This window comes from Arvicanthis niloticus, chromosome X (genome assembly GCF_011762505.2).
Source record: "Arvicanthis niloticus isolate mArvNil1 chromosome X, mArvNil1.pat.X, whole genome shotgun sequence".
NCBI lineage: Eukaryota > Metazoa > Chordata > Mammalia > Rodentia > Muridae > Arvicanthis > Arvicanthis niloticus.
Window position 1 is genome coordinate 1,331,770 of NC_047679.1, and position 26,310 is coordinate 1,358,079.

At 40.4% G+C, this 26,310-nt stretch overlaps 1 protein-coding gene across 1 annotated transcript in view; it reads left to right on the top strand.

The window, feature by feature from the left end:
* Window positions 1–26,310, top strand: part of Slc9a7 (solute carrier family 9 member A7) — a 153,118-nt gene that overhangs the window by 118,537 nt on the left and 8,271 nt on the right. The window contains 3 exon segments of the mRNA XM_076918567.1: window positions 2,753–2,816; window positions 15,757–15,839; window positions 25,184–25,289. Of these exon segments, the coding sequence (XP_076774682.1) occupies window positions 2,753–2,816; window positions 15,757–15,839; window positions 25,184–25,289 (253 nt within the window).

The window sequence follows — 26,310 nt, forward strand, 5'->3', positions numbered from 1 at the left end:
CTCAGAGGTCACATGTGGCCAGCAGGTGCTATAACTGGACACTGCAGGTAAAGAACACTGCAGAAAGTTCTATCATAGAGTATTGGCCTAGACTCTCGAGTTTCCCCATAACAAATTGTGAACATCATGAGCTTGTGGTCAAGTTAAGATGGTTCTAATTTATGGAGTTCACCATAAAATGTTTTTACATAAATGTTGTTACATAAATGTTGTTACATAAAATGTAGCATTTTACTCTCTGTCTGGAATTCTGGACCAGCTACATGGACCTGATGTGAATGATGAGTCTCATTGGTATTTCTGTGATTTGAGTTAAAATAGATCAATTTTAGCTATTATCAGTAGTTCTTTTAAAACAGAATCAATTTAAAGTTTTGCTGGAACTCATGTGGCAGAGGCAGGAGGATTACCACAAGTTCAGAGCATGGTTTACACAGTAAATTTCAGGCCAGTCAAGGCTGCATAGGCTAATCTGTATCTACAAACCAAAATGATTTTGTCAAATATGTTTTCTTCTTGTAGTAAAGATTCCAGGACTAGAGCTGATTTTCCTTTGGCATCTCTTATTACATTTAATTTTATTTTTCCTTGTGATGATACAGTGTTTCCTATGGGCCTATTTCATCTAGGCCGATAGAAAGTTAGTTTGCTTTACATGTACTAATGCAGAAGCCATCTAAGAAGCAAACTTCTTTGACAATCTTCAGTGTGGAGAGGAGGAATTCTTCGTAGCAGCTCTGAAGTGTCATATTCTTGGTTATCCCGTGCCATTTAGCAGCCTTTCTTTGGCTTAGTTGAGGGCAACCATGTTACCTTAGCATTCTGAGAGATACCACTCCTCGGAGTCTGCACCCAGCAGCTCACGTTCACATTTGTCTGGTACAAAGTAGTTTTGTGCTGCTTCATAAGGTCTAATCATAAACTCCTGTCTATTGGACTTATAAATGTCACTATGGATACCTTCTAGAGCACCATGTAGAGGATGCTTTAGTATGGATTATTGTATATTAAGGGGCTCTAAAAACAGGCGAGTGTTGAAGAAACAGAAGTTCTGAATGCAATTTTGCCTCCAGCCATTTTCATACATTAGATTCTTCGTGTGTCCTAAGGTGACTTTTTGGGAGGCCTTTCAGTGCCTGAAATAGATGTTCATGCATCTTCTCTTCCATGAGGTCTCTTTGGTTTAGAGAGCTCCCCGGTGTTACTGGAGAGGAAGAAGTAGAAAAATAAGTTTGCATTTGCAGCTTTGTATGTCCAGTACAGTTTCTGTTTGCTGGACTAAGACATCCTTGTACTGAACTGCATCCATAGGTAGCATATGCCAAAGCTCATCTCAGGAACTTATTGTGATTTTTTGCCACTTAGTCATAATCCTCAGTTGCTCTCAAATGTGTAAGTTCTCCCAAATATATGAGTTCTCTGGTCATCTTTGATAAAGAGGGCAGTGAAAGTATACCAAGACTCCAGTTAATAATACTGCAGGCAAGGTAGGCTTTAGTGAGGACCACTATGAGTGAGGTAGAGTCTATGGTGGTGGGATTTTGCAGTGGGAGGAAGTTATAGGGAATTATGGATGAAACTTGCCAAGAGGAAATATCAGAGGTAAGGAGATATTCTTCCTAAAGGCAGGCCATAGAGATCAGCTATCACTTGGGAGTTGGCAGGGGGATCAGATATCAAACGTGGGAGTCCTGGCTAAACCAGTTTAAGAAGATTCTTGGCAAAACTTGGTGATGTAAAGGGAAGAAGCCCAAAAGTTAGTTCTTAGTGGGGAAGATGATTCAAAGAAGCCTGATTCAAGTTTGGTAAAGGAGAAATTCCATTGTCATTATGTATACTAATGAAGTCAGGAGAAGGGAAGCTGGGAGATGGCTGTCAATGAAGTGTTTGTTGTGTAAGCATGAGGACCTGAGTTTGATCTTCAGAACCTGTGTCAAAAGCTGGATATGATGGTGCATGTTTATAATCTCAGCATTGGGGAGATAGGCAGATCTCTTGGGCTTGCTGGTCAAGCATAATCCAATTGGTAATTTCCATACCAAATGAAACTCTTAATCTTGAAGAACAAGGTAGATGGCTTCTGAAGAATGACACTTCTTTGCCTTCTGGCCTACACACACACACACACACACAGACACACACACACACGCATAGATGGGTGCATTTTGTATATGTACACACATGCACAGGCATCCACAGATGTGTGCATGTGAACACACACACGGACATATACATAAGAAGTCAGAAGAAATGTATTGATGTCACAGCTTCATTTGTATCATGAAGTAAAATGTGGGATGGAGAAGTGGGAAGATGGCAATAAAGAGGCTACAGTAAGTGGTAATGATAGGCTCTCTCAGTGGCCATGCAGGTGGTTACTACAGATCCTTCCCATGCTTCTTTGTATATCTGTCTAATTTCACAACAAAATATTGTCATCAAGGCAGTTCAGGGCAGAAGTGAGGAAGTAGCCAACTCGAAGAGACCCATGGTTTAGTAGTGGGGACTCCTTGGTATAGGAAGGCAGATGGAAAACTGCCAGCGTATTTCCCAGACACCTCACTGAGGGCACACATATTTTTAACACCAGAATCTTTGCAATCTGCTATGGTGTGGATCTGACTTCTGCATGATGGGCTTTCTCTCCTTGAAGCTAACCGTTCCTTCTGCTTTGGGAAGATATTTGCTGTCATAGGCCAAGCTAATACTTTCTGTTTTTTTTCTCCTTGTTTTCTTCCCTGATGACATTTAGAGTTGGTGTTGATCCAGATCAAGACCCTCCACCTAACAATGACAGCTTTCAAGTCTTGCAAGGGGTAAGTCACAAAGTGCTGCTTCCTGGGGAAGGAACTTGAAAGTTGATTTGAAAATTGCTAAAATTGAGCATTTGCTCCAAGCCTTGTATCTGGCTTCCCTCATTGCCATCTCGACAACAACCTTTTGGGTTGCTGCTGTACACTCTGGTTTATAGGTTAGAAGCTCAGAATTGAGTCTTAAGAAAGTCACCTAAGGCAAAATAATGAGGAAGTAATGCATTTTGTAAGTAAACAGGTTACCAGGGTGAGGAGATATTCTATCCAGATAATTCCATACTAGTCAAAACATTTGTATTCTCAATGGTTCACATTGCCTCTCCCTCTGCACTCATGAACCTGCAAAAAATGAATTGGCTTGGTTGGTTTCATGCAGCATTGCTTACTGTATGTATTGTAAAGTCTGTAGGCTGCAATGTTAACAGCAACAAAAGGTGCAAGTCAACTTTTGCGGCAGTGTGGCCCCAGGAGCCCCCATAAAGTCTTGGGACCTCTATTCAGGTGCATCTAGATGCTTGACATATTCCATAGGAAAGAACTTGACACTGACTCAAAGCAAAGTTAGCAGGTTTGTTGATTAAGCGGAAGACAGGATGCACTAGAAGAGACATACACTCAGTGTCTCAGCAATAGCTACCTGTGCGATTTGGAGGGAGTGTTTTGCTGCTTCATCTGCAATACAGTTTAGCTGCTGGGGACAGTATATACTGGGATACTTAGTTTTCTACAGAATTCTGTCCTTGAACTAGAGACTTCTTTGTAAATCTCACTGGCTTGGAGCTGGAGAAAGGAGTGTGAGTAGAGAGAAAATAGTCACCAAGGAATCCTTATATATACAGGCCACAAAGGGATTAGTAAAGCAGCAGGAGTCATCTAGCTTTGACAATCAGATGTGTGATATTTCTCAAGTGGCCTGGACGATTATGTAGAAATTGCTGGGCGCCAGCAAGTGAGAGATGGAAAGCGAATTGGAGAAGTAAAGGTTCTCTTTCCCTCTCACATCCCCCCTGCTTACTATTTAGCTTCTTGCCACAATAACACCTACCATTAGGCTTAGTGATGACCTTGCTGTCACTTAACCATGGAAATTTCCAGAAACAGTTTTCTTAAGTGTTGGTTCTGGTGTTTTATACTTGCAATGAGGTTAAAGCAGCCTTTTCTCCAGGTAGCATAAGTGACTTCACACCCTGGACAGGTAAGTCAGTTCTGGGTTGCTGGCCATTCCAAGATAACCATGATGTGGCTGGCAGTAATTGCTGCTACTGTCTTATGGCATCTGGTTTGCTTGCCTGGAACTGGGTGTGTGTCACAGCTTCCCTTGACCTCTTCTCGAGTTTCACATGAGGTCATGGAGATGTTTTCAGAATCAGTTCTGCTGGCCTTTTGAAAGCATTCAAGATTACTGATTACAGGATGGAAACAGTAGGCTGACTCCTAGTGTGGTTCCCCAAGAGCCCCTCTACGACTCAATCTCCACACAGAAACAGGTTTCTACACATCCTCCTCACTTGGCTTTCTTGGTCCAGGGAATGACTAACAGCATGCCTGGAGTGTTAATGACCTAGAACAACCAAAGCAATCAGTGGGCTTCTCATCTGTGGATAAAACCCTAGGCTCTTGTGGTTACCCTGCTTGGTGGTGTCATGAAACTTGAAGTAGAGCTGGGGGAAACCCAGAGATTTGTCTTCTTCTAGAAAGGGCAGTTCTCTTGGTTTTGTTTCCTAAATACTTGTTTATGGGTAAAGATAGTAGTATGATACAGGAAGAAAAAGCATTTTCTAAAATCAAAACAGTTTTCCTTACTGCTTCTAGAAGCCCAAGTTGGAAATCGTATCATAGCTGCAAGCTAGGAGCCGTTAGCTGAGACTTGGCTCTGTGAGGAAGGCTTATGAATATTGTGGGCAAGACTCCTATTTCGTGTTTCTGGCAAGTTGAACTCATCAGAACAAAACAAAACCTGAAAACACAGTTGGTTTGTTTCTTTAGAGCTCTTGGCAATTTCGCAAGCAAAACAAAAACAAGCTCAGCTGGAAGCAAGCTGCCTGGACCCTGGGTTAGTAGCTTCCCATCCCACGAGAGAGGGGCTTTCATGCCAGACCAGACACAGCTGGGATTTCTGTTGGCCAGACATGCTGACACATCATTCACTTCCTTCCTCAAGTTTTCCAGGAGACCACTCATTGGTGAGGCCCCTCTGGGTAACTCCGGGCATGAGTCCTGCCTGCATCACATCAGTAAGACCAGCAGAGACACGGATGTGCCAATGGAGTGTGGAGGAAAGGAAAATTTGTGTGTGTGTGTGTGTGTGTGTGTGTGTATACACACACCTGTGTTTGTGCAGAGATAGTGAGAATCATTGAAAATCAACTGTTTAGAGTTGTATTCACAGAGAACTTTGTGAACAAGTTGGATTCATTTATCCCTGGAACATCCTGCTGGCTGAAATCTGTTACTTTAGTCACCCCAATTTTTAACTTGCTGAAGTGACTTCCTCTAAGACTATTCTCCACCTCCAGTTTTTCATTCCTTCCGTATTTTCTTGTTTTTTAAAGACAGTCTTTTTACATAGCCCTTGCTAGCCTGGAAATACTATGTAGACCAGGCTAGCCTCAAATTGAGGCCATCTGCCATTGCCTTCTGGTGCAGGGATTAAAGACCCTGGCCTCATTTTCTTTTTTCTTAAATATGCTTCCTTTGGCCCCTTGATTTCCCTTTTTTGTTATTTTGTTTGTTTTTCTAGAAGCTTTGTAGTGATTTGAATTTATTCAGCCACTTGAAAGATGTTTATTTAATGCATATTAAGTTGTCAGAACTTAATTAAGTTGTCCTGCATGACTGGGTTTGACTGGATACCGAATGAGGGCCATGCCATGAACCATTGTTGAGGATCTTATTTGCTCTTCCTGTTTTGGGACTTCCTGTTTTGGGACTTCCTGGTTATCATACTGAGTGCTTAGTTGGCTTGGGTTCTTGACAAAAGAAAGGCCCAAATCAAATGACTTGATTTGCTCTTCTGCCCTCTCATAGTCTATGGGGGCTATTATAACAAGATACCTCAAAGTTAATGCTTTGAAATGGTACCATTTTGTTGGCTGGAAGTTCAGTACGTCAGAAACATGGTGGGCCCAGCTGGATTCTTGGATTCAGAGCCAAAGCCAAAGTGTGGTAGTACTGAGCCTTGGCTGAGAAAACATTTGCAAGCTCATTCAAGTTGTCACTACTATTTACTCCACTGCTCTTGGGATATTGGCTGATAGAGGGATAGGAGGACACCTCTGGAAGGCTTCCAGTTATTTGTTTGTGTTACAGAACAAAAAAATTGAGCAGAGGCATACTGTTGTAGGGCAGAAAGTTTATTAAGAGGTAGTACACTTAGAAGGGAGAAAAAGTGGGCCAGAGCAAAGAGAATATTTAATAGCTCATATGGTCCTGTTATACATAGTTGGGTTGTTTTTGTGGCCTTAAGGACATGTTTTACATAGTGTGAGCTTTTTGGTTCATTTGTATGGTGCAGACTTTTACACACATGGTCAGAACATACAGTTCTACATATAACTTCATGTCTCATAAAATCTTAAATCTCTGTACTTATTTGAGTATTATAAGGAGCCATGTGTTACCTGGAATGCCAACTTGCACCAGCCATTTTAATAAGTTCTATGCAGGGTGTTTCCACCCTTCCACTTTGTCAGCTTGGTTGCTTTCCCCCATATACTAATTTTGTAAGGCCTTCCATGTTTGTCTTCTTTTCCCTTTTCTCAATTCTCCTCTTAGAGCTGTGGACCCTGGAGTTTTAAAGGGTTGGATCTGTAGAATGGTACTGCATCTTCTATAACTATTTCTATGCTGTTGAAGGTGTAGTCCCCGACTAAGAAAGATGGTGAATTCTCTGCCTCTTTTACTTACCTATCAGAGAGGATCCCTTGTCATAGAGATTGGCTGAAATCCCTGCAGCACAAGAACTTTAGTCTGGAACTGCTGTGTCCTGTTGACTGTGAATCAGTATTTCTTTTGCACCTTAGGTAACTCCTCTCAGGGGGTAAGGGGTTGTTGTTGTCATGTCTAGGGTCAGTGGTCTTGGAAGACAGTTGTCATCAATTTAATTTTTGAGTTTTGGAATGATACCCCTCAAGCTATCAAAAAAGTCAACAAAAGGATGGACTGGGTATTAGGACTATCTTGTACCTCACTGGTACAAATTGGCATAATTATGCTCTAATTGTATTTTGAGAGAAAAGTTTTATTTTAACAGGAAGGGTTATATGTAGGAGGAGCTAAGGTGGGAGGAGTACTGAGAGGAAGAGAAGGAGTAAGAAGAGGAGAAGAAGAAGAAGAGGAGAAGCTAGATGATGAGAGAGAGATAGAGGGGGGAGACAGGGAGGCAGATGTTCATGTATCTCCACCAGTCAAAGATAGTTGATATATCTAGGTTGGGTAGTGGGTTACACCTCTGATTGAGCATTACCAAACTTATAAAGCCTTTGATTAACATTTAAAAAAAATGTATAAGTGCAAAAAGGAAAAGGGGGCATGGGATAGGGGTTTTCTGGGGGGGGGATGGGGAAAGGGTATGGCATCTGAAGTGTAAATAAAATATCCAATAAAAAATGAAAAAAAAGTCATCATACTGATAGCTACATATTGAGAATGTGACAAAGCACAAAAGAACAATTACAAGAAGAATCTAATGGTAAAATAAATTTAAAATTCGAAGTTGTTATCATTTAGTATATATCATGCTAATATGCTGAAAGAAAACCAATGATGAAAGCTGAAAGGTAAAGTAAAGTTACAACTACTGGTAGATTTATATAAGTAAGACTATTTTTGCATTTAAGAAGAAATGGTGCTTGTTGACAAGGTTGAAGATCTGAGTTCAATTCCTGCTTGTTACCAGAATTGTGAAGCATCCCATTGTGGTTATCAGAGATAGCATGGAATTTGGGGTCTCATTTTAGGATTCTTAGTCTCATTAATAAAAAAGTTTAAGACTCAAACAGAAACTCAAGGGCAATTTATTAGAGCTTAAAAGAAAAACTTCTAAGGCTAGAGAGATGGCTCAGCATTTAGGAACACTGGCTGTTCTTCTAGAAAACCTGGGTTCAATTTCCAGAATCCATATGGTGGCTCACAACCATCCAAACTCCAGTTCCCTGATATCCTGCAGCCCTCTTCTGACCTCTTTGGGCACCAGGCACACATATGTTACACAAATATATATGCAGGCAAAACATTCATTTACATAAAATAAAATAAATTTTAAAAACAATCAAAAACAAACAAAAAAACTTCCAAGGCAGGCAAACTGTAAATCTCAGCAGTTGCCCAGAAAAGGAAAATGGAGGAAAGAAAGACAAATGTCATGCCATTTGAGTTAATAGCACAGAGAGTTTTGCCACATGGAGAGTCAGAGAAGGAGATTTTAGAGAAAAAGCAAGGCAGCCCAAAGTACCTGATAAGACATACGTAAGTTCTGGCCAGCATCCAAAAGAAAAGAGACAGTAGATGTGGGGAGAGGGAGTTGAGGTAACCTTAATTTTCTGATGACTTCAAATAGCCTGTTGGATAACATAGCAGGGTTTTCTCCTTTCCTTGAGTAACCTCTGATTTTATTATAAGTAACAGGTTTCTTAATACATTTTTTATTGCTGCAAGAAGACTATTTGTCCTGTTGCATCTATCACTCTCCAGGGGTGTTGTGAGCTGAGCCATTTGGATCCTGATCTGGGAGGATATATGTTCTGAACAGGATTATGAGCAGATATTCTCTTTTTATATCTTTTAGTTTCCTCCCTCCTTGAGCTTCTGTTTCCCCTCAGGGATCTAACCAGAACCAAGTTGAGGTCCTTTCTTCCAAATCTCCCATCAGTAAGTTTATATTGGGGCTGTAGACAGTGTTATAGGAAAATGGTTACCTCTTTTTCTTTAAGTTATTAGGGTCAAACTTATTCCAATTTTGGCAGTGTATTGTAGTAAGGGAGTTTAAGGGAAACATAAGAAATGGAGGATGTGACTTTAATTTTTTCAAAACCTATTTTTGATGATGGTTCTTAAATGCTTTTCACCTCCCTTGTTACCCACCATCTACCAGAGGTAGTGGGAATGAAAGGACCCAGGGGGAGGGGAATGGACCTGTTTAGAAATGATTCTTTAGAGCAACTCCCATCTGTGTTGTCTGGAAATCAGCAGTTCAGTTCACAGGTCAGTAGTGGCAGCTTGAGCCACTAGCAAACACTTCAAGGATATACCAGCAGGCCAGTTCAGTATAGTCGGGTTAGCAACAGCAGTGACATGTCCTAGCAGAGACAACCAGGCCTCAACTTCAGCACATGTCAGCAGGAGGGACCAGGAAAAATGCCAGGAGAAGTTCTTGGCTGTGCCTCTCTCAGTGAAGTAAAGATCAGTGAAGATGAGAGACCAACAAGTATTGCACAGTTAGCTCCATAAGTAAGCCTAGCTCAGCCTCTGTCACTGTCTATCGAGTCCTTTTTATACTCTCGCCAAACATCATGTGTCCTCCACAGGTCTTCCCTCAGCATGTGTATTGCCTCAGCACATGTACCTGTCTCATTTAACATCCCTTTGTCAATCAGCCCAAAGAGTCTGAGGAAGCAGCAAGAAACTGTAGCACACCACCAGATGCGTTTTTTTTCTTATGAAGTCCTGACTAATGGAGCTCAACTATGTAATGTAAGGCAGACCAATACATGTGTGTAATTAGCAAAGAATCCTTTATCACATGTCCTTTCACGTGCTTGCTTTAGCAGAACATCCTTTCACTTATGTCTGCTTCAGCAAAAACGATCCTTCACGAGTCTGCCTTAGTCTTTCATGTTTGTCCATTTTAGGAAAACACTCCATGCATTTGTCCCAGCAAAGCACTATCCAACACAACTGATACTCCAAAGAACCCTTACGTTTCCAGTTGAGGGTTTTTCATGTCTGGGAAGGTAACACTTTGTGTCATGTGCAAAGTCCTCAAGAAGACCTGATGAGTTGCTCCATCTCCCAATTCCATCATACTACCTAATGAACTGAGCAGAGCTTGTCAGAGAGTTAGGAACACTGCTTTGAGCCTCTAACCCTTCTAGGTTTACTTATACTTGGCCAAGGTTTGAATAAGTCACTAGTGCCACTCCAGACACCATGTCTCCCAATAACTTTCCAATGACTGGGAGACAAGCTCTTACTATGCATGTCAGTGAAATTGATTTTTTGCATGAGAGACTATAAAAAGGCCCAAGTAGCTGATTTTTCAGAGAATAATATTGCTGGTATAATATCTGTGTCTTTTTTTCTATTTCAGATTACCATCCAAATTAAAGTAAAAATAGGTGGTCTCCTTCACTCCTGGATTTCTTGTTCAAGGAAGTTTCTTACTAACTGGGAGGCTACTGTTAGGAATAGGATTGTCTACAGTACACAGGAAAGCAGTAGAGAATTTTATACAGCAGTTAGAAAAGAGGGTCAAAAAGGGAGGTGGTTGGAGAGAGGCAGATGAAACTCCCACAGTGTAGATAAGTCCAAAGAGGCAGTGGTGTGAAAAGGGGCAGTGGTCATTGTGCCATTGACCCCACATGGATGTCTGCACAATGAATTCCTCTACTGCTTTGATGCCAAGGGGTTGTAACCTGAACCTTAGGCATCTGGACCAACAGTAAGTGCCCAGATAGCACTCTTTCCACTTTGTACTCACTATCCCCATTAGCCTTGGGGAGAGTGAAAGGAGTAGACAGAAATGCTAGAGGGAGGGATTGCCAGGGAAGGCATGCTTATAGGGGTATGGAGGGAAAGGGTCCAATTTCCTTTAACTTCCTTACCAAGCAGCTGCTGTGGAATGCAGGTGGTATGTGGTTTTACACTGTACCTTGATAACTGAATGTTTTCTTGTATTTAAGGAGGGCTAATTTCTAACTTTGGCTTATGGCCAGATAGATTATCCTGTTATAAGAGTTTTCAAGTGATAGACATTGCAATGGCTCTTAACTGCCTAACCTGTGCCTATAATTTAAAGTGGCTCCTCTCATGTGCCCCCAGAATGAGTATAAAGTTTAAGAGATTAGAAATGTAAATCTCACCTCCTTATTGTTGAATAATTGTTTAAAACAGTCTCTGGTCAAGCCACTGTCTAAGCTGCCACAGCAGCTCTGCCTAGCTCAACCGCCATGTTCCATGGGCAGAGGCCACGTGCGTACCGCAGCTAGAAATGGCCAGCCAGAGACACCAGCCCTGCTACTCGAGAGACGCCAGCGTAGGAGATAGCTGTGCAATCTTCCACGCTGTCTCTGCAAGGCTGGGCATTGCCCAGACCATCCCACCAACCATGCTGGCTCTGTACAAATGAGACTCTAATGCTTAGATTATCCACAAGCTTATATATTTGGTAATGATCAATAACAAGATGCCCACTCAATCAGAGGTGTAACCCAATACTCAACTAGATATACCAACTACCTTTGACTGCAGGAGACACGTGAACCTCCATCTCCATGTTCCCCTCTCTCTTGTCTCTCTCCTAGCTCCTCCTCTTCCTTCTCCTCCTCTTCTTTTCTTTACTCCTCCCACCTTAGCTCCTCTTACACCTTACAGGCTTTGCCAGCTGATATTAGTAGATACCTGGGTTTAGAGGGTACTTCTAGAGGGCTTCCAGGTTTTTGCGTCACAGACTAAAGCATTGAGCAGACACATAGTTATAGCAGAATCAGTTGGTTTATTAAGAGATAATACACTTTCAAGGAAGGGAATGGGTTAGAAAAGGGAGAAAGTTAGCAGCTCAAAGGGCCCTGCTCTACAGAGCATTGGGGCTTATATGAAACCTTTAGGGTGGTTGCTTGCATCTTTATAGTGTGCGAGTTGAGATGTATTTTCATAGCACAAAGTTTTCCACACACACTGTTACATGGAGTTCAACATATAACTTCATACATTACACGTCTCACTGGCATCTGAAATCTCCACCAGGAGTGTGTATTTTAGTATTATAATGTGCTATGAGTTACTCTTGGGCCCTGAGCCAATGCTGCCAGCTCAATTTAGTGGGCCTAAACCAGATAGTTTCCAGCTTTTCTTTTTGCCAACTTCAGTTTTTTTTCCATATGTTAATTTGTGGTGGTTTCTGTAAGGCCTTCTGAACCTCACTCTCTACCCAGTTTTGCCTCAATGGGATTGAGGGGTGGTGTCCTTTCTATGTGTTTGCTGAGATTCATGTTTAGCTCCTAGAAGCCACTCCTGGCTCATACCCCTCTTCCATCTTTAAACACAGCTATAGTGAGGCAAACCCTTGCTACCTTTGTTTATCATATCTTTCTGGTTTTCACATTAGTTGTCCAAAATGGGCTCCTGTGATTGCCCTTAACCACGTGGATAGCCTCAGCTCCTTCCTCAAAGTCCTTTTGCCTGGTGTGTAATACACCTTTAGATTCTGGGGATTTAGATGTAGAAGAGTAGGAGTGGGCACTGTTCTACTGCCAGTGTTCATCCTGGGGGAACAGTAAGCTGTTCCCACTGGCACAGCTTAACTGCTTAGCATTACAAAAGAATGAGGTAAAATATAATTCTGTGAACACATTAGTTCTAGAAAAAATTATCTCAAAACAGTACTGCTTGTCATTCAGTTATTAAATCAGCTTTCTTTTCTTCATGACATTTTCCCCTCTCTTCCCTCATTTGTGTGTGTGTGTGTGTGTGTGTGTGTGTGTGTGTGTGTGTGTAATTGCTTACTCTTCTGTGAAAAGAGATAGATAAGACGTTTTCTTTGTGTGTCTCGAATCCTGCATGATGCTTGGTACTTAGTAAGCACTTAATACATGTATAAAAAGATACTCTTGTTAAGTGCTTTAAAATAATAATAAACAGAGTTAAAAGATTAAGAATCCCTAGTGTATAGTGTAAGAAGCCATATGATATAGCCCAGTGACATTAATGACTAGATATTTCCCCCAAGAAGGATGTGCTTAAAATTATATATTCGCCCTTTAGAAATAAACTTTCTATATTCTACCTACACTGTGCTAAATATTTTACAAATACTTAATCAGCACAAAAAAATCACATGGCTAAAAATGATAATGGGACAGAACTGAGTACGTATCACCTATCAGATACTGTCTTAGGTTCTTTTATTGTTGTTTGGTTGTTTTTGTTTTAGTTTGTCTTTTTCTAGATAAGGTCTCACTATGTAGTCCTTGATGCCTAGAACTCACTCGTTCTGGTTGGCTAGCGTCAATGTCAGAGAGCTACCTGCCTCTGCCTCCTCAGCACCTAGATTAAAGTCATGTACCACTATACCCAGCCCTGTTTTAGGTTCCTTAAAATCATGGGTGCCTCTAAAAAGAAAAAGAAGACCCATTAATCCTCACTTTTTACAACTCTATATTTAGAGTACTTTGAATGCAAAACATGTATTTGCTTTTTTCTCCATACTAACCAGTGCTCCCATTGAGAGTGAATACTAAACTGGGTGGATGGAGTGCTGGCTTTAGTATAGCAAAGGAAGTAGGTTTAATCCTCAGTACCTCCTCAACTGGGAAGACAACATGCAAGCCCGTCATTCCCCAGGAGAATCAGAAGTTTCACGGTCCAGATTTGAGAAAGGGGATCAGGTAGCTTAGGTGGGCTGGAAGCTGAGGGCCAGAAGACCTGAGAACTCCTGGTTCTCAGGCCTGTCAGATGCCTGCTTTTTTTTTTTTTCAAAGTCCTTTTAGGTACCATGGAGAAATGCCAGATAATGATCCTAATGGACATGTAAATTCCATTTCAGGTGCCAGTTGCAAGTCCCAGATTGTGACCCCTATTTCTGAGTTACTGGCAATAAAATGGGAGCTCTCAAAACCTCCTCCGCAGGCTCTCTGATTTGCTCAGAGGCCAGGAAGGCACTCTGCTCACCATTACTAGTTTACTGTAAACCATACAACTTATGAATAACCAAATGGAATAAATAAATGCATAAGACAGACCAGAAGGGCTATCTGGAGCTGTCATGTCCTTTGTTGGTAGATCACTCTTGTAGAACCTCACCAGTGCTTAATGTTCCCTAGATCCCATCACTTAGAGGGTTTTTTTTTTTTTTTTTTTTTGTCTGTTTGAAGTACCAGTACACAGACATGGTCGGTTAAGTTATTGGCTGTAAGTGACTGACTTAATCCCCACTTCTCTTTCCCTTCTTGGAGGTTGAGGTTAGAACTAAATGTTGATTCTTAGTCACATAATTGTGACTCTGGTGACCAGTTTTCAGATTCTAAAAATGTCCTTGATAACATAAACTCAGGCTTAATTGAACCCTACTTAATATAAATAACAGAATAACAATCTTCTTTGTTTAGGAAATCACAAGAGTTTTAGGAGTTTTGTGTCATGGAGTGGGAAAAACCAAATACACACACACACACACACACACACACACAAAAGGGGGAGGGAGGGAGAGAGAGAGAAAGAGAGAGAGAATCCTTTTAAATAACTTCCAAAGAAACATTTAGTATTTCCCCCAAGACTATTATACTTTTCACTCAGTAATATAGCATTTAAAAATCTTTCTAGCGTTGCCATTAGTTAGCAGTTACTTAGAGGAACAATTGGTATCAAAAAACGAAGACTTTTTTTTTCTGTCCTTTTTCCCCCACTTGGATTTATAAAACTTTAAAATAAAATTGGTCTGTATTAGTTTCTCAACCACAGAAGGGTGTATTTAGTCCAGTTCCATATCCATCAGTATGTATTCCTCAAATCTCATGGCAACTATTTTTAAAATGATCTTTGATGGTGGAATTTAAATAGTCTTGCTCATGTCATAGAGAAGGCTATCCTATATATTCATCTTCTCCAATATCCCTGACTACCCTTGCTACCACCACAGAATGACCCTCCCTGTGATTCAGCACTGCGTGTAGTTTTGGTTGCAGTTCTAGTATAAATTGCTGACTGTGCCTCCTTTGCACACTTGCCCCTTTCTGTTGTATTAAAAACAATGGTGATCAAAAAATAGGTGTGTTTCACGAACTACCTGTACTTGGAGAGTGTGTCATCCAGCAATATAGAACCCTCTGAGAGGATCCTCAAACTGCTGAAGTCAATCTAATCTTTGTCAGTTGCTCTGCTTATAACGTACTTATGTAGAAAAGACATCTTAAACCTCAAATGAGTGCCCGATCTTACAGATATTGAAAATTAAGTGGCGAGGATGTTTGAGAGGAACAACAAGGAACTTGCTACTTTATAGTAGATAAAAATTCCATAATTTGTAGCCTGGCCACTGCCTCCTAAAGCTAGTGGAGATGTGTAGTCCTGTTACCTGGAAACCTGGACTAGGACCACAAAGAGCCCCTAGGCTAGTTTATCAGGAAGCTCAGCACTGTCATTTCTCTAAGCCAACTTTGGGAAAACCTGGAAAGTTGATTTTTTTTTTTTATGTAAGCTTTCTTTACTATTGGCCATGCCAATTTTGCTCTGCAAGGATCTAAACCAATGTAAGGTAATTAACTCCTGAGAGGTACTTGGAGGGAAATTAAAAATGCCCAAAAGGAATTTATACTAATATTGTCTTCATATACCCACAAATATAACTAGGGCTTTTTACTTTGGGAATTGATTTTTTTTCTTTTGGGTTTGCCTGATTTCTGCTAGCATATTGCCTCTCAATATATCTCTGCAGGTGTGGTTCTAGACATTGAACTTAAAGCCCTGTCCACCCTATATAAATTCTCTACCACTGAGAGCTGCAGCTTCGAAGCTGTGGCAGTGTATGGTGCTCCACTGTGAGCTCTAGCTCTACGAAAGTTGTAGTTGATGAAGTTGTATGAGCCCGTGTTGAGAGCAGTGGCCTAACTTGTGCAAGACTCTGGCTTTAACCTTAAGTTTGGCAAAACACAACAGTTAGGGTTTCAAAACTAGCCTTTTCCTCTTCTCTCAGCTCCCCTTTCCCTAATTAGTGTTCTCTGGTTTGTTCTAGGATGGCCTGGATTCTGTTGGAGGAAGCCGGACAAAGCAGGAAAGTGCATGGATATTCAGGCTCTGGTACAGCTTTGATCATAAGTATCCTTTTGCATTCGTCTGGACTCAGGAGACATGGTGACAACAACCACTTGTTGAATGGTCAGTGGGTGGCACTCCTGATGAATAAGGAAAGGTGTGCACAGGACAGGCATAAGCAGTTTTCTCTTGGGACAAATGCATTCATCTTTCAATCATACGTGGTCAAGGTAAACATCTCTTTAGCCAAGAGAAATATGGACATTTCAGGAGAACAATTAATCCATAGCCTGGCAAACTCATATGGCTCTCAAAAGCTTTGTATCTTTGTATGGAAACTAGTTAAAACTATACCATGATCCTCTCTGTAGTCTGGAAGGGAAGGGAGTCTTGGGACATCTTTGTGGTAAGGATTATTTTTATTGGTGAAATTTAACCAATTATATCTAATGTTATCCTGGCATAATAGGGCACATGCAGGGTACACATTACTCTTGTCAAGTCAAATTAAAAAGAAAATAGTTAAACCTGAATGATATTTTGAATTGATATAGTGACCAAATGGGTAGATGGCTTATTATGAATATTTTAAGACATTGAAAATGTTAAAGCAATCTTCTCCCAAAGTATAAATGATGAAGGGAAACATACCCAAATTGTAATTTTTCTCAGTCAGTATACACACTAAGAGCCAACTGTACAAGCATAAGCCGTAATCCCAGCACTCAAAAAGTGATGGCAGGAAGGCTGGAAGATAATGCCTAGCCTAGACTATATAATGAGTTCAAAGCCAGCCTGAGCTGTATAAGAAAGACCCTGTCTCAAAAAAACACACCCATTTAATATTAAACCAGTCAAAAAATGGAAACTGGCATAAAACAATATTATTCTTTCTCCTCAAGTATAGCCACATTAATTTTTTTTCAATTTTTGACTTTAGTAACATTTAATGGTTTTATTTGTTTTTCAATTATATATAAGTACACAAACATAAATTATAAATGTATATATAACTGAAATGTTGTGTATATATGTATGAGATTATACTGTGTGTACCTATTTTCATGTCTGGTTTATTTGTATGGTTCATCCATGTTGTGGTTAGCTCTAGCACATTTGTTTTTATTGCTGCATAGTATTTCATAGTATACCTATCCCACAATTTATCATTCTATTATTGCTGAACATTGAATTATTGCCTTCTTGAAGAAAACTTCTGTGAACATTCTTATCCATATGTGTTCTTGATATACTGTGTGTATGTTTTCAGTGAGACTAGGAGGAAAATTGCTGAGCCACAAGGCATTCGTAGGTTCATATTAGAGGACAGTTTTCTAAGGTGTTGATACTACTTCATGCATTCCTAGTGTCTGAAAGTTCCAGTTGCTCCACATATTCGTCAACAGCTATTATTGTCACTCTTTTGACTTTTATTGTATAATTTATTGTGGCCCTAATTTATATTTCTGTGATAGTCCACAGGATTGAGGACTCTCTTCACATATTTACTGGCCATTGGCTATTTTCTTTATGAAATGCTTCTTACATTTCTTGCCCATTTGTCTATTGTGCTATCTGAATTTTTCTTACTGATTGGTAAGAGCCCATTATGTATCTGAATATGCACCTTTTGCTGGTTATATATGATAATATATCATCTCCCAATTTATACATTATCTATTCATTTTCCAAATTAAATCTTTCGAGGAATAGAAACTCTTAATCTGGTTGATTAATCCTGTTCTGGTTAGTATCTTTGGCGTCCTGCTTCAGAAATCATTGCCTGTTTCAAAGTCATAAAGCCAGTTTTCTAAATTGTCTTTAGAGTCTAGATGCTTTATCTCCTATGTGCATGTTTTCTTTAGTTGAGTGACAAACATGGGCAAGGACCACATCTAGAGATAATCTGAGATGCTCTCTATGGTGTCATCCTTCAGAGATGATTTAAGGATTTCAATTTAGGACTGCTATACAGCTAGACCTAAGCAATAGTAATTCCAGGTCACCTTTACCCAACCAGCAAGAAAGGAGATTTGAAGCCAGGTTCAGTTCCTATGAGGGTTAGTTTGTTTTCTCTGCACTTTCATCTAGGGTTCCAACCTAAAGCTTGGGATGTTCACCTTTTTCCTCAGTAAGCCTTAAAATTCCAGTTTCCACCCGTCTCAGCCTGTCTCATCTGAGGATGCCAGATGCTCTACTAAGCTTGAGGGGAACTTGGGCTCGACAAGGGTCAGGCTCACATATTTGATGTCCTCCTCCTGGACTTCAGCCCTCTTCATTGCCTTAGTTGTTTTCGAAGCCACCAGCAAAGGCCTTTGCCTTCTTTCATTTTCTGTTGTCTAGGATGTCTCATTGTTCTTAATAGAGAGGCTAGTCCAAATTGCCATATTTGCTATTATCTGAAACAGAACTTCCAGGGATTTCTTTAAAGTCATGTGAACTTTGTCTAAACGGTAATCCAGAAAGCATGTTGTTCCTTGGCTTTGGAGAGGATAGAGACTATTGAAGAGTATCTGAGGAAGGACAGATGTGGTACAGTGATAATTGATTCTTTGAAGAGAAACAGAAGTAAGTTCTAAGCTCCCATCTGAGTTTAAATTTAGAGAATTTGGGGTTTCTACTTCCTAATTCAGGGAACAGAAACTAAAGCAGGCACAGTCTGCTTAGCTGCTTAGATGAGGAAGCTACCTATGATTCATCCTACTTCCTCATCATCACAAATCCCGAAAATTTAGTTTTGGTATTATAAGAAGAAAATTTGGGCAGGCATGATATGGCAGTGCCCACTTGTAATCATGACACTTAAGCAGAAGGAACATGAATTCAGGACCAGTCTAGACTCCATAGCCACTTTCTGGGGTATATAATGAGGTTAAGAGTGTCTTAGTTACTTTTTTATTGCTGTGCTAAGATACCATGACCATAGAAGAGTTTATTGGACGTTTCAGAGGGTTAGTTAGAGCCCATGACCATTGTGGTGGGAGCATGACAGCAGGCATGCGGACAGGCATAGTGCTGAAGCAGTAGCTGAGAGTTTACCTCTGATCCACAAACAGGAGGCAAAGAGAGAGAGAGAGAAAGAGCTAACTTGGAATAGCTTGGGCTTTTGAAATCCTAAAGCCCACCACCAGTGACATAACACCTTCAACAAGGCTACATCTCCTAATCCTTCCCAAACATTTCTGCCACCTGGGGACCAAAACATTCAAATATTTGAGCCTATGAGACCATTCTCATTTAGTCACAGAGACCAACCCAGGCAACATGAGACATCTCAAAAAATAAGAGTTGAGTTGAACATGAATTACTTACACAGGTCTACAGAGCCTCCTTCCCCACAGGCCTTAAAATGGGGCAGACAAACTTCCAGTTGAAAATGAAAGGCTCCGTGTCTGCATACACTTCCTTCTTTTCCAAGGCCTCACAGAAATCACAAAAGAATTATTTTTGGTAACTTGGAAAGCCAAAGAAAGATAGAAGGAATTATAGCAGACAAAATACAGTCAAAAATAAAAGTGAGCGTAGCCAGTTTGCTTTAGCTGATTACTTAAGACTGTTGGGAACAGCTGTCGCAGTTTCTTGTTAACAGATTAGTAGCGATGAGTGTTTCCTCAGTCCTTAGATATCTGGAGAAAGTAGAAACCCTTGACAGGAAGGGGTGTTAGTAGAAAAATAGACACCAAAGATTTTTGTGCTCAGAGTAACCATCCCTGTTTTTGTTTTTTAATACCATAATAGGAGTTCTCTTCTGCCCTATGAATGAAAAGACTGAATAAATGCACAAGGGAATAGGAATGCAGACATAATTAAACAATTGCAGATGTTTACTTTTAAAAGCTAGGCCTGGTGAAGATGATGATGATGATGATGGAGATGATGTAGTAAACCCCTAATTTCAGCACTTGAGTGGCTGAGGCAGAAGGATTGCCATGAGTTACCGGCCAGCATAGCCTAAATAATGAGGCTAACCTGTAATCTTCAGGTTGTGAGAGCTTGTCTTAGTAGAAAAAAAAAATCAGAAACACCCAAAACATTTTCTGATAGAATTTTTAGAAAGAAATGAGAGATTTTCTTTCTAGTCATGAAATAAGGGCAAGTTATTAGAAAACAGTTGAAAAAGAAAAGAAAAAATCTTGGAATTTAAAAACAATAATGTGTGGTACATGCCTATATGGCAAGAGAATCAGGAGTTCAAGGCCAGCCTGGACTAATAAAACCCTGTCTCAAGTTTTTCAGAAAATAATGCCCTCCACCCAAGTGTAATGTATAGATAGTTCTGTAGAGTAAAGAACAGATCATTGATTTGGAAAATAAAGTTGAAGAAAATGCTCAATAATTAGCAAAATTAAAATTCAGAGACATGTTGAGAGAAAGATGTCAGCTATAGAGGGTCCACATCACTCAGCCTCCATGGGCTGAGTTTGGACTCCCATGGATTTTTTTTTTTTTTTTTTTGCATTTTGATGGCAGAGAGGTGCATAAAAGTATATTCTCCAGTGAAAGTGTAAAACCCAGTGTGAAGCTCCACAGCTTCAGAATGGCCATTCTAACTTTACAGAAGTCCATTCTGATTCATACACTTTGGGTCTGATTTATTTTGGTGTGTGATGTTTTATATTTGCAAGTTTCTTATAGTGAAATTTTAACTAAACTAGCTTTTAAAAGGAAATGAGACTTTTTTTTAAACAGAGAGAAAAATAATAAAATACAGGTGACATGAAAGCAGAAGCAGGCACTATTTGGGGGAGGTAGGGAACAAGCAAGAAAGAGTAGAATAGGAAAGATGGGGGAAAGGGACAAATAAGAACAAAGGAAAATGACACACATACATGAAAATACAGGAGACTACAACGCCCCATTCTCACCAATAGACAGGTCATTGACACAGAAACTAAGTAGAGACACAGTAAGACAAATAGAGGTTATGAACCACATGGACTTAACAGAATACCTAGGATACAATCCACAGAACTCAAGAAGGTTAACGAACATCCTCATTTGGTCCTTTCTTGCTTGTTAACCTTCCTGAGTTTTGTGGATTGTATCCTAGGTATTCTGTAATCATAAAAATGAAACACATCACTTGTATGATAGCAAAATATAAATACACTTTAAGAAATTGTATATGTACCCAAATGTGTATTTTTAAAGGAAATTGTTCTAGACCTTCTCAACTTCAGTCAAAAAGGGATTATCTTTTATGTGCCCAAGGCTGGGAACAGTAAGGCAGCTCTGGCTTCTTGATCCTTGACATGATAGAGATTGAAGCTCTTGCCACCTTCTTAGCTAAAGACACGAGAGAAATGACTGCCTTGTAGGGGCCCACATCCATCCCCAAGCCTGCTCCTTTTTAAAAAAATTTATTACTTTTTTACAGTCCAGCCTGTGCTCCCCTCACAGTTCCTCATGCCATTATTCTCCCCCTGTCTCCAAGAGGATGTCCTCCCCCAGCCCCCAACCAGGCCTCCCCACTCTCTGGGACCTCAAGTCTCAGGGTTAGGTGCATCCTCTCCCATTGAATCCAGAAACTTTACTAAAGCTCAAAACACATACTTGAACCTCACACAATAATAGCAGGAGACTTCAACACCCAACTCTCACCAATAGACAGGTCATTGACACAGAAACTAAGTAGAGACACAGTACAACAAATAGAGGTTATGGACCACATGGACTTAACAGAATACCTAGGATACAATCCACAGAACTCAAGAAGGTTAACGATCATCCTCACTTGGGCCTTTCTTGCTTGTTTTTTTTTTTTTTTTATTAGATCTTTCATTTACACTTCAGATACCATCCCGTTTCCCCATTCCCCCCCTTAGAAAACCCCTATCCCATGCCCCCTTTTCATTTTGCATTTATACATTTTTTTAAGAAATGTTAATCATAGGCTTTATAAGTTTGGTATTGTTCAATCAGAGGTGTAACCCACTACCCAACCTAGATATATCAACTATCTTTGACTGGTGGAGATACATGAACATCTGCTTCCCTGTCTCCCCCCTCTATCTCTCTTTCATCACCTAGCTTCTCCTCTCCTTCTTCTTCTCCTCTTCTTACTCCTTTTCTTCCTCTCAGTACTCCTCCCACCTTAGCTCCTCCTACACATCACCCTTCCTGTTAAAAGGAAACTTTTCTCTCAAAATACAATTAGAGCATAATTATGCCAATTTGTACCAGTGAGGTACAAGATAGTCCTAATACCCAGTCCATCCTTTTGTTGACTAACCAGCACCTCTGTCATCTATCCTAACTAAAACACTTAGTTCTGAACCTGGCTTTTTCCTTGGCTTTAGGATGAATGTCAGCTGATGACCATACACTCAGATTTTTTCTCTCAAAGTAAATAGCTATAAGTTTTCAACCCCATCAGAAATCCAGAATGACTGAGTTGACTATAATTGTGGGAAGCACAAAGCATAGCTTCTAAAACTTAGCCAATTTATAGAGACCTCTGAACACCTGGACACTCGCTCTACTTCAAAACGTTGGAGCATCTGTTCTTCTGCCTTCTGGCCCCTTTCTTGCTTGTTAACCTTCCTGAGTTTTGTGGATTGTATCCTAGGTATTCTGTAATTTATTTTGGCTAATTTCCACTTATTAGTGAGTCTTTTGTTTTAGGGTGAAATATTATGTATATATCTGTATTTTATGCTTTAGTAAAGTTGTTTTTTTTTTTTTTTTTTTTTTTTATGAATGTGGATGCCCTTGCATTTGGGGCATAGATGTTCAGAATTGAGACTTTTTCTTGGTGGATTTTTTTCTTTGATGAATATGAAGAGTCCTTCCCCGTTTCATTTGATAACTTTTGGTTGAAAGTCGATTTTATTCACTATTAGAATGACAACTCCTGCTTGTTTCTTGGGTCCATTTGCTTGGAAGACTTTTTTCCAGCATTTTGCTCAGAGGTAGTGTCTGTCCTTGTCACTGATGTGTGCTTCTTGTATGCAGAAAAATGCTGGATTATGTTTAAGTATCCAATATGTTAGCCTGTGCCTTTTTATTGGGGAATTGAGTCCATTAATATTGAGAGATATTAAAGACAGATGATTGTTAGTTTCTGTAATGTTTGTTGTTGTAGGTGGCATTGTGTGTATGTGATTCACTCCTTTTGGCATTGTTGTGAGATGATTAATTTCTAGTTTTTTCTTTGGTGTAGATACCCTCTTTGTGTTGAAGTTTTCCTTCTAGAATCCTCTGTAGGGCTGGATTGGTAGATAGATATTGTTTACATTTGGTTTTGTCATGGAATATTTTGGTTTCTCCATCTATGATGATTGAGAGTTTTGCTGGGTATAGTAGCCTGGGCTGGCATTTGTGTTTCTCTTAGGGTCTGCATGACCTTTGTTCAGGCTCTTCTGGCTTTTAGGGCCTCTGTTGAGAAGTCTGGTATAATTCTGACTACAGGTGTGCCTTTCTTTATATGTTACTTGGCCTTTTTCCCTTACAGCTTTTAATATTCTTTCTTTGTTCTGTGCATTTAGTGTTTTGATTATTATGTGACAAGAGGAATTCCTTTTCTTGTCCAATCTATTTGGTGTTCTATAGGCTTCTTGTACCTTTATGGCAATCTCTTTCTTTAGGTTGGGGAAGTTTTTTTATGATTTTGTTGAAGACCTTTTTCTGGTCCTTTGAGCTGGGAATCTTTGTTCTTATCTCTTCTTATTATTCTTAGGTTTAGTCTTTTCATTGTGTCCTGGATTTCCTGGATATCTTGGGTTAGGAATTTTTTTATGCCTTTGTATTTTCTTTGACCGTTGTGTCAATATCTTCTATGCCTGAGATTCTTTCTTCTGTCTCTTGTATTCTGTTGGTGATGCTTGCTTCTGTAGCTCCTGACCTCTTTGCTAAGTTTTCCATTTCCAAGGTTGCCTCCATTTGTGTTTTCTTTATTGTTTCTACTTCCATTTTTAGGTCTTGGACTGCTGTTTTCAATTCCTTCACCTGTGTGATTGTGTTTTATTGTATTTCTTTAAGGGATTTATTTGTTTCTTCTTTAAGGGCTGTTTTCCTGTTTGACCATGTTTTTCTGTATTTATTTCACTGAGTTATTTATACCCTCCTTAAAGAACTCTAGTATCTTCATGAGATAGGATTTCAGGTCAGCATCATGGTTTTTAGGTGGGTTGGGGTACCCAGGGCTTGTTGTGGTGGCAGACCTGGATCCTAATGGTGCCAAAGTATATTAGCTTCTGTTGCTTATGGTCTTGCCCTTACCTCTTGCCATCTGGTTATCTATGGTGTTAACTGGCCTCGATGTCTCTGTCTAGGTTCGGCCTCCTGTGTCCCTGTGCTGCTGCAGGTCTCCTGGGAGACCTGTGGTCCTGAGTGCAGCAGATCTCCTGGGAGGCCTTCAGACTGTGGGGTCTTCAGAAGGGCAGACATGATGATGATCTGCCCTGGTGGCAGGTGCAGGCCTGAAGTCAGGTGAACTTCAAGCAGGGGCGGGGGGAGTCCTATGTATGGGGTCCCAGCTGCTAGGGTTATTTGAGTGGGTCCTTTACCTATTGCTCTGGGTGCAGTGGATCTCCTGGGAGACCTTCAGATTGTGAGGTCTTCAGAGGGGCAGGCATGCTCATGATCTATCCCTGAGGAAGGTGTAGGCCCTCAGGCATATTCTTAAAGCCAGCAATCACACAGCCTCTTGTTTTGTTTGCAAAGAGCTCCAGCCAAGCTACCATTTCCATCTTTTAACAAGGAGTTATCTCATTGTTTAAGAGTTAAATAGTTCACAACTAGAAGTATACCTCAGTCTCCTGCTTAGAGGAAAGAAATCAGTAAGCAATGTACTGATTGCTTACTGTAATGAATCCACTGTGTTTTGTTTGTTTGTTTGACACAAGGTTCTTTGTGTAACATCCCCAACTGTTCTGGAACTAGCTCTACAGACCAGGCTAGCCTCAAATTCACAGTGATTCACCTGCCTCTGCCTACCAAGTGCTAGGATTAAAGGTGTGCACTACTACCAGCAGGCTCAGTGTTCTTTTGTTTGCTTGCCTGCTTGGTTTGGATTGTTTGTTTGGGAGTCTTATTATTTGAGAGAAGTTCATAGTGTTGTCATATGGGCTTTAAGATCATTATCTTCCTGCCCCAACCTTCCAAGTGCTGGGATTCCAGGTATGTACTGTTGTGCTTGACTGAATTAATTTGACATTCCTTTAACTAACTATTAGAAATCACTACCCTGAGAGTTATGCATGTGCACTTAGACACACCACTGAGGTAAATCTTCATCTTCTCTTCTTATGGTTGTAAGGATTTCCTTTGTTGTACTGAAAGAATGAGAGTGGAAGGCTTTGTGGGTAGAATGCCAGACAATTTATTACCCTTTGGGTTTTAAAAATGCATTCTGATTTGTGTATTACTTTCATTGCAGCCATTTTTCCTTAATTTCCCTTTTAAAGTTACTTGAAGCCCATTCTCACCCACAGTGGTCCCCCGCTAACCACCACTCTCCCAGCTTGGTGTGGCTTGGTAGCTGGATGCCTGACCAGTCCCCAGGTGTATGATGTAAGTAAAGTCTGTAGGTGCTACTCAAAGGGTAGTCTCTTCCTTAGGAAGACACACCACACCCCAAACTCCAGATCCATCGATTTTGCTCTTCAAATACAGTCAGAAATGGCGTGTGTGTGTGTGTGTGTGTGTGTGTGTGTGTGTGTGTGTGTCTGGCACAGTAACAGGAAAAATGTTTGACACGGTTTTAAGTATGGGCAGTTGTGGTTGGGAATCCAAGTGACTGGATTATAATTCAAGCCATCACAGGCTACTGAAGAAAAATACACCACTAAAGCAGTTTTCTTATGTATACCATGGACCTACTAGTGCCAGCTGTCATGAGCATTAAATAAGGCTCATCAAGATATCCATAAACCACAAGGCAGGACACCAAATTAAGGATTCCCTTGCAAGTAGTTTATTTATGTTGGTTTGGTTGGGTCCTGTCTTACCATTTTCTGGTGCTAGAAATGGAGTCATCACAGTTAAGAAAAGAATGCTCCTGCTGTGGATGTCTCAGCATGATAGATAGGTAGAGAGAAAAAGCAGTTGTCTACAATGCAGTAGTAGTTAGGAAGACAGTGCTTTCTCCTCCTCCATCCCAAGATGATAGAGTCCTTACCCTGAGGGAAAAGAGCTTCTTAGATTTGTGTTCAGCCTCATAGCTGCCAAAGTCTTGTTTCATTCTCAGCACATTGCAAAGGAGCAAATGCTGCAGCAATATAGTGAGGAGGGTACAATCTTAGGGCTGACTCAGGCTGTCTGCGGTCCCATGATTAGTAGTGGACAAAACTGAGACTTTTAAGAGGGGTCTCCAAATAGTCAGTAATCTGCAGTTGATTTAACCAGTGATGAGAAATCAGAAGGCCACCCTAAGGTTCACATACCCATCCAGTCTTGAACCACCAAAGGGAGAGCAGCCCTTGCTGCTGTTGCTTCTTTATTTGGGCTGAGGTTCTTCTGCCCAGCATCTCCACTCCCTCCAGATATGTCAAGGCCTTCTTTTGAGTGAAAGCAAAGCCTTTTCGGTATTGTC